Source organism: Octopus sinensis, linkage group LG22 (assembly GCF_006345805.1).
Source record: "Octopus sinensis linkage group LG22, ASM634580v1, whole genome shotgun sequence".
In the NCBI taxonomy this organism is placed as follows: domain Eukaryota; kingdom Metazoa; phylum Mollusca; class Cephalopoda; order Octopoda; family Octopodidae; genus Octopus; species Octopus sinensis.
This window is the reverse complement of record NC_043018.1, coordinates 10,986,537-10,996,014: the sequence shown is the minus strand read 5'-3', so window position 1 is coordinate 10,996,014 and position 9,478 is coordinate 10,986,537. Positions and strand designations below refer to the sequence as shown.

Genomic DNA, 9,478 nt, shown 5'->3' with positions numbered 1-9,478 from the left:
TTTACCAATTGGAATTGCAGACTTGAAGAGGTCAAGATAGAGTTCTATTAAGGCGGTGAACTGGCAGAATCGTTAGCATGCCGGGTGAAATGCTTAGCGGTATTTCGTCTGTCTTTATGTTCTGAGTTCAAATTCCGCCGAGGTCAACTTTGCCTTTCATCCTTTCGAGGTCAATAAATTAAGTACCAGTTACGCACTGGGGGTCGATGTAATCGACTTAATCCCTTTGTCCCCTCCATGTTTAGCCCCTTCTGAGCAATAAAGAAATAAGATAGAGTTCTATGGAAGCTGGAGAGTCATCATTCCCAGCTGCAGGGTATGTGAGGAGTCAGGGGTGTTTCAGCAGCCTTAGCCCTGGTAACCATTGCCAGCATGGTGAGGAAAATCTTCCCTGCGGGGGCAATGGCTCGTCTTGTCCATTTCTATAAATGTGTGTGTAGATACAAATTCAGTCTTCACTGACTTGAGACCCTCATCATACCTTGCTGTCCGTTAGGCCAGACAGCATCAAAGCAAGTGATGCATTTGTCATTTAGCTGATGGCCAGTCAAAGTTTGAAAAAACTTCCATGTCAAGAATGAGAAGTTTAATCTGTGCATTGCCTTCCATTCCACAGAACCATACAAGGTATGTAATTATGACAGGTTTTTTTTTTTATCCTAATTGTCATACGGGTTTCTTGTTGAACAAAGAATTATTGGAAATAGCATTCATCACCGTCCATTTTCCTATGCTTGCAATGGTCAGGCGGAGTTTTATTGATGCAAATTTTTTTACAGCTAGATGCCCTTGCTGTTACCAACCCTCACCAGTTCCCAAGCCAAGTAATATTTCCCCTCCATGGTCACACCTGGTTTTTCTCAGAAGACAGGAAACTAACGACACTCCTTTACAACCATCATGCAATATCAAGACAAGGAGACACACAGACATGTATTTGACTGGTTTCTTTCAGTTTCTGTCCACCAAATTCATTTACAAAGTTTTGGTCAGCCTTGGACAATAGAGTCCCTGCTATCCCCCAAAACATAAAAGTGGAACAGTCACTGCTGGACTGTCTTTGATCTTTGTCCAGGAATGACCAAGAGTAAACAACAACAGCAACAACATCATAAACAAGTCATTTATTTATTGTTTCAACTAAATTCCAAAAACTGCAAAAAAAAAAGAAGAAAAAGTCCCCTACACCAATTTACTTTCGTCCTGCTTCCGTTTTTCTTTACCAATTAGAATTGCAGACTTGAAGAGGTCAAGATAGAGTTCTATGGAAGCTGGAGAGTCATCATTCCCAGGTACAGGATATGTGATGAGTCGAGGATCTGTGTTAGTGTCAACAATTCCAATTGTAGGAATACACATTTTAGCACTGTCTCGGATGGCTGTGTGTGGCTCAAAGACCGTGCTTAGAGTACTAATAAAAATCACAAGGTCTGGCAACCGTGTGACGGCACCAAACATCACTTTGGAATTGGTAAAGATCCCACCACCCCATTCACGGCAGTTGGCATATTCTCCACACTCTCTTGCCGTCTGTTCTATTATAGGCATCATCTGTATGTGACGACTCATGAACAGAATGATGCCCTGCTGGTAAGCTATGTGAGCCGTGAAATTTAAAGCATTCTGGAACAAAGGTAACGTCTTGTCAAGGTCAATGATGTCAACATCCAACCGGTTCCCATAAATGTATGGAAGCATGTAGGGATTGCGGAGGCCCTTTTTGTGGCCAAAGTGAACCCGACTGGAGAAAAGCTTTTTAATGGTAACCAGTTTATGGACCCCAAAATAATCCTCTTCTTTGGGAACAGCAAGTTCAATATATCCACCAGCTTCATCTACAAAAAAAGAAAAGAAATAGAATATATAAATATATATACCTCTGTGTGTGTGTGTATATATAATGGTACATGGCTTAGTGGTTCAGGCATTGCATTCACAAACACAAGATTGCGAGTTCAATTCCTGGATCAGGTGATGTGTTGTGTTCTTGAGCAAGACACTTTATTTCACGTTGCTCCAGTCCACTCAGCTGTAGAAATGAGTTGTGGTGTCACTCATGCCAAGCTGTATCGGCCCCTTTGCCTTTCTCTTGGATAAGATCAGTGGCACGGAGAGGGGAGGCTGGTATGCAGGGGCGACTGCTGGTCTTCCATAAACAACCTTGCCCGGACTTGTGCCTGGGAGGAGAGCTTTCTAGGTGCAATCCCAGGGTCATTCATGACCGAAGAGGGGGGGGTCTGAATATATATTCTCTCTTTTCTTTTTACTTGTTTCAGTCATTTGACTGCGGCCATGCTGGAGCACCGCCTTTAGTCGAGCAAATCGACCCCGGGACTTATTCTTTGTAAGCCCAGTACTTATTCTATCGGTCTCTTTTGCCGAACCGCTAAGTGACGGGGACGTAAACACACCAGCATCAGTTGTCAAGCAATGCTAGGGGGACAAACACAGACACACAAGCATACACACACACACACACACATATATATATATACATATATACGACAGGCTTCTTTCAGTTTCTGTCTACCAAATCCACTCACAAGGCATTGGTCAGCCCGAGGCTATAGTAGAAGACACTAGCCCAAGATGCCGCGCAGTGGGACTGAACCCGGAACCATGTGGTTGGTAAGCAAGCTACTTACCACACAGCCACTCCTGCGCCTATATATATATATAATTATTATTATTATTATTAATATTATAAAACCAAGAGATAATATGGAGATAAGATTAATAAAAGTTTATTAACACATTGACAAGACCAGACCCACAATTGTTTCAATTCATCGCTGGCACTTGTGCCAGTGGCATGTAAAAAGCACCAAGTACAAAGAAATTTATCGCATTTAACATTAAACACAAAAACTACAGTAAACCATTAAAGGTGTCAATATTGTTGGGTATTCAACCAGTCTAATCTTGGATATTTTTATCCCTCTGAGGTTTATATCCTCACTTGTACTTGCATCTATATTATATATATATATATATATAAACTATCGACCCCGGTGTTTCACTGGCACTTAATTTATTGACCCTTAACCCTTTTATGTTTAAGCCGGCCATATCCAGCCCAAATATCCTACATGTTTTACATTCAAACTGGCCATATCTAGCCCCTCACACCTAACCTACATTGACATTCTAAGATTAAACTATCACACCATTGAAACTTCAAAGCTATAAGATAATGTATGATTAATTGAAAATAATTTGAGTGAAAAAAGTATTACATTTAACTTAATAATCTGAACACTAAAGGGTTAAAGGATGAAAGCAAACTCAACCCTGGTGGGATTTGAACTCAGAACATGAAGATGGACGAAATGCCGCTAAGCATTTTGCCCAGGGTGCTAACCATTCTGCCAGCTCACACCTTTAACAACAACAACAACAATAATAATAATAATAATAATGGTTTCAAATTTTGCCACAAGGGCAATCATTTTGAGGGAGAGGATGAGTCGATTACATCAACCCCAGTGCATAACTGGTACTTAATTTATCCACCCTGAAAGGATGAAAGGCAAAGTAGACATCGGTGGAATTTGAACTCAGAACGTAGCGATGGGCAAAATACCTATTTCTTTACTACCCACAAGGGGCTAAACACAGAGGAGAGGAACAAGGACAGACAGGCTGATTAAGTTGATTATATCGACCCCAGTGCGTAACTGGTACTTAATTTATCGACCCCGAAAGGATGAAAGGCAAAGTCGACCTCGGCAGAATTTGAACTCAGAACGTAGCAGCAGACGAAATACCGCTAAGCATTTCGCCTGGCATGCTAACATTTCTGCCAGCTCACCACCTTAATAATGATGACAATAATAACAGAAATACAGAGAATTAGAATAGGGGCTGGATGGCATATTCAGTAAAATGAAGACTCAGGGTGGAGATAGGTGGTAGGTGTAATTACTTGCATATCTTCTTAGATGGTCGTATTCCAATGACTTGGAAACCAGAATGAAAATAAAACCAAAAGAAAAATTCAAGTTACCTGATTTTACAACAGATCTTTGTTCCTCATGAATAGGATTCGTTTGGGAGACTGATGAAGAGAATCTCGTAGGGAAAGGAGATTTCTTTGATAAAGGGTTCACATTGTTTACACGGCAACAGTTTTCTGGAAAAAGAAGAAAAGAGAAATATCAACATCATTATTTAATGTCCATTTCTCATGCTGGATTGGGTTGGATGGTTCAATAGGATCTGATGAGCCAGAGAATAGCATCAAGCTCCAATGTCTGCTTTGGCAGGGGTTTCTATGGTTACATGCCCTTCCTAGTGCCAACCACTTTCAAGAGTGCATTCAGCAGTCTTTTGTGACTCCAAAACTAAAGAGGTCAGATAGCTTGCATTTAAACCGGCCAAAAGTATTCTGCCTGTTTTATGTTCAAACTGGCCAGATCTGGTCTCTCACACCAACCCTACAATATCGTTTTAAAAATTAACAGCTACCTCATCAAAATCTCATAGCACCTGATTAGTTCAAGGCAATGTGGATGAAAAAGCATTAATTTTGGTAGAATAATGCGAACACTAAAGGGTTAAATCCCCTCGAGTGAGTGAAAGTTCAGTATTGAGGGTCGTGGGTTTATACTGGGTGTTGAAGGGCTCAAGTAAGAGAGAGGGACAAGAACAGGTGTCTTGCTGTAGAGGAGAGATACGTGGCTAGCACAGATGGGGAGGAAGAAAGAATGGGTGGAGATGAGGTGTCAGGATGTACGCCAAAAGTACAAGAAGGTAGGTGGAGAGAGAACGGGGTCAGAGAATCAAGGGATTGCTAGAGTGTGTGGTGAGGAGAGTAATAAATGGTTAGAATGACTGCTGAGGGCATGTGTAAGCTTGCAAGGAATGAAGCCAGGATGGTCCGATGGGTGTGTAATGTCAGTGTGCATAATCAACAGAGTGTAAGTGCCTTGAGAGAAAAGCTGGACCTAAGAAGCATCAGATGTGGTGTGAAAGAGAGACGACTGTGCTGGTATGGTCATGTGGTGAGAAGGGATGTGGATAGCTGTGTGAAAAAGTGTCACACCCTAGCAGTTGAGGGAACTTGTAGAAGAGGTAGACTCAGATATATATATATAGATACACTTAATGTTAAAAACCAGGTATGCGTTGCATACCTTCATCATCATCATCATAGTTTAACGTCCACTTTCCATGCTAGCATGGGTTGGACAGTTCGACCAGGGTCTGGGAAGCTAGGAGGCTGCACCAGGCTCCAGTCTGATTTGGCAGTGTTTCTACAGCTGGATGCCCTTCCTAACGCTAACCACTCCGTGAGTGTAGTGGGTGCTTTTTACGTGCCAGGCAAGGCTGGCAACGGCCACAATCGGATTGGTGCTTTTTACATACCACTGGCACAGAAGCCAGTCAAGGTGGCACTGGCATCGGCCTCGATTCTTGATAAATGAAAAAATGCAAACATATAACATAGGCTGAGTGTACAAACAGATGGGAGAGACCACCTGGTTGGTAATCAATGAAGAATTACGGACCTTCTGTGTCTGTCTCCCATCCAGTTGTACACTCAGTAGATGTTATACATTTTTTATTTGTTATTGTTTATTTACAATGCATTATTTCATATATAAAATATATATATATTATTATTATTATTATGGCTGCCCCCTCGTTATTGAGTATGGCCATTGCACAAAGCTTAACTGTTACTGGTGCTGTGATCGAATGTGACTTTTTAGCCCAGCTAAAGATCTACAATGTCTTGTACAGAATTGGCAACTAAGACCTTTACCGTTAATAGCAGGTTGTAGTTGTAACTGGGCTTCATGTACCTTTGCATGTCGTTTAAGTCCTCCTGCCGAATTACACTCTCTTCCACATGCCTGACAGATATGATTAGTATGGTGTGTTACACCACCACCAGTGGCCAGGTTGTCACTCATCTGTCTCGTTTTATGACTACAAAGATGACTCTTGAGTCCAGCTTTACTGAGGCAGGGTCTTGCACAGACACTGCATGTCAGCATCATATATATATATGTATATATATATATACATGCACATATGAGTACAGGACGTCACCAACAGTGCAAATAACATGAAATACATAAACAAGGAAAAAATGGGAAACAGGACAAGTAAATACAGAGGAAGAACCCTTCATCAGTCGTCGGCTGTCTATCTGCTCCGCATTTTGAACATTCAGTTGCTCTCATATTTTTGTCTCTTATTCTGTCATTTGTTTCAGTCATTTGACTGTGGCCATGCTGGAGCACCGCCTTTAGTCGAACAAATCGAACCCGGGACTTATTTTTTGTAAACCTAGTATTTATTCTGTCGGTCTCTTTTGCCAAACTGTTAAGTTATGGGGACACACCAACATCGGTTGTCAAGCGATGGTGGGGGGGGGGAACAAACATACACACACACACATACATATATATATATATATGTATGTATATGTAAATATATACAACGAGCTTCTTTCAGTTTCCGTCTACCAAATTCACTATCAAGGCTTTGGTCGGCCTGAGGCTGTAGTAGAAGACACTTGCCCAGGGTGCCATGCAGTGGGACTGAACCCAGAACCATGTGGTTGGGAAGCAAGCTACTTAACACACTCCTGCGCCTTGTTTTTATATTTGTTTGTCCCTCCGCCACCGCTTGACAACTGGTGTTGGTGTTTACGTTCTCGTAACTTAGCGGTTCGGCAAAAGAGGACGATAGAATATGTACCAGATTTAACAAAAATAAGTACTAGGGTCGATTAGTTCGCTTAGAGATTCTACGAGATAGTGCCCCAGCATGGCCGCAGTCTAATGACTGAAACAAGTAAAAGATACATACATGCTTATAGAATATACATTTATACATATGTGTGTGTGTGTATATTTTATATATGTGTGTGTGTAAATCTAGATTATGCATATACTATATAAGTATGTATACATATATATATATTTGTACATACATGCATGTATATGTATGTATATATACATACATATACCTACACACACATATATATATATATATTATTTTATAGAAGGGGCTTCTACAGGACTAGTACTGTTTCATTCAAATGAAATCATCAGGAATTCCTGATGATTGCTGTGTATATATATATATATAATATATATATATATATATAATATATATATATATATATATATATATAATATATATATATATATTATATATATTACGGAGATGTACTTGCATAGCGAGTGACTTGATCTGAGATCGTGTGCTGGAACGAAAACAATTGCAGCGTGGAAGGTGTTTATAACCGTTAGATTCACTTCGACATTTAAATGTTTTATATATATATATATATATACGTGTGTGTGTGTAGATGTCAATACATTTACGTATACAGATGCATGTACACATGTAAAGGAAATGTGTTATTCCCACCACAAATTCCCTGTGTTTCTGTGTATCAGGGACTTCGAACGACGACTCTAATCGTGTCCTTCGGTGTCTTAAGACGGTCAGACATGATTTGAGGAAGGTTCGAACCTCCAATCCTTTCGTCTACCTTTCTTTCTTTTCAGGCATAGATTCTCAAGGACTCCATCTAACATGTCCTTTGCATCTCTTGTTTTTTTTCTTCATTCAACACGGCAGATATGACTGTTATTTCTAAGAAGGCAAGTGACCACATAGAGGATGGATCTTGCTCTTAGTTGATTCGACCAGAGTGCAGAGATCGATATGATTATTGGATATAAAATGATTTGCCTCATTTAAAAATACAGAAGTGATGTGAAAAGGGTGAGAGGATGTAGTAGAATAAGGAAAACCCTTTCGTAAAATCATCGGGGTTTTTTTTTTTAACTAAATTAAAATAAATGTTTGACCTTTTTCAAGGATTCTAGGAAATTATAACCATTTGAACAGGCACACCACACATTCGTTTAAATGAAAAAAAGTATTAGAGAACAATGTATAATGGTTACATCTGAAGAATGCATTAAGAACAGATGAAAGAGAAGGAAAATGATTAATTTACGTGTTAATGTAGCAGAAATATAATGAAATGCCTGTTTGGGACAAAGAACTTTGGTAAAAAGCGAAGACATGTTTCCTTTCGTCAACACATGCCCCCTTCAGGTGCCCGGTTGGAGCTAGTTGCTTCCCTTGGTAAAAGCGCTTTCACTTTAAACCGCGCGATGTCACTACGTGTGCTACGGTGCAATGAGGGTAGGCCTCCATCTTCGACCTGCTAGAAATAGTAGCTAATTCCCCTTCATGTTATGTTCCAACGGACCTTAAGCGTCTTTGCACCACGGACCGGTGTAATTTTCCCGGGGACACGACGGGAGATCATGCACATAACAAAAAGGGGCAAAATATATAATCTAATTACTACACACACACACATATATAAATATATATATATATATACTCTTTTACTTGTTTCAGTCATTTGACTGTGGCCATGCTGGAGCACCGCCTTTAGTCGAGCAAATCGACTCCACGACTTATTCTTTGTAAGCCTAGTACTTATTCTATCGTTCTCTTTTGCCGTACTGCTAAGTTACAGGGACGTAAACACACCAGCATCGGTTATCAAGCGATGTTGGGGGGACAAACACAGACACACAAACATATACACACACACACATGCATATATATACGACGGGCTTCCTTCAGTTTCCTTCTACTAAATCTGCTCAGAAGGCTTTGGTCGACCCGAGGCTATAGTAGAAGACACTTGCCCAAGGTGCCACGCAGTGGACTGAACCCGGAACCATGTGGTATACATATATATATATATATATATATATATAATATATATATATATATATATATATATATATACATATATAAACAAGAATGAATGTAGAATTATACATCTTCGAAATTTGTTTATTACAGTATTTATTCGCCTTAAATTCCAGTCCGACACATGTTTCTGCTGGATAAGTGTCTTAATCTCCTTTTCTGCAGCATTTAGGGACCGGTGGGACCGTTTGGTAAGAAGTTTGCTTCCCAACCACATGGTTCCATGTTCAGTCCCACTGTGAGGCATCTCGGCCAAGTGTGTTTTCAGCTATAGCTTCAGGTCGACCAAGGCCTTGTGAGTGGATTTGGTAGACGGAAACTGAAAGAAGCTCGTTGTGTGGGTGTGTGTGTGTTTGTGTAAAATAATGAAGGCAGCTATATGCAATATGAAACCAAAAAGGAAAAATTCCATTGTTACTAATTGTGACTGAGGGTGCAGGGTGGTGTGTGTATTGCTAGAAATAAGAGTTTAAAACCTTTAGAACCAAAACAAAGAACATTTTCATATACTGACAGGAGAGATGACCACCCCACAGAAAAGCTAGATCACTAGACTAGACTGATTTCGTTTTCAATGGCAACTATGCCATCATTGGATGGTTTGGCTAAATCCTGATTGTCAGAAGGCTGCACCAGGCCCAGTCTGATCTGGCAGAGTTTCTACAGCTTGATACCCTTCCTAACGCCAACCACTCCATGAGTGTAGTGGGTGCTT

At 40.3% G+C, this 9,478-nt stretch overlaps 1 protein-coding gene across 1 annotated transcript; it reads right to left on the bottom strand.

The window, feature by feature from the left end:
* Positions 1 to 1,110: 1,110 nt before the first annotated feature.
* On the bottom strand, positions 1,111 to 8,145 carry LOC115223242 (28S ribosomal protein S2, mitochondrial). Its single transcript, XM_029793737.2, has 3 exons — positions 7,988 to 8,145; positions 4,007 to 4,132; positions 1,111 to 1,835 (listed from the first exon to the last, which is right to left on the bottom strand). The coding sequence occupies exons 1-3, from the start codon at positions 8,055 to 8,057 to the stop codon at positions 1,183 to 1,185; spliced, it is 849 nt and encodes a 282-aa protein (XP_029649597.1). The 5' UTR covers positions 8,058 to 8,145; the 3' UTR covers positions 1,111 to 1,182.
* Positions 8,146 to 9,478: the final 1,333 nt, after the last annotated feature.

Coding starts and splice junctions, on each gene's coding strand:
- LOC115223242 (XM_029793737.2), bottom strand. CDS start 8,057: ATGTCTTCGCTTTTTACCAAAGTTCTTTGTCCCAAACAGGCATTTCAT. Junction 4,133..7,987: donor TATTTCTGCTACATTAACAC/GTAAATTAATCA, acceptor TTCTTTTTCCAG/AAAACTGTTGCCGTGTAAAC. Junction 1,836..4,006: donor AAGATCTGTTGTAAAATCAG/GTAACTTGAATT, acceptor CTTTTTTTGTAG/ATGAAGCTGGTGGATATATT.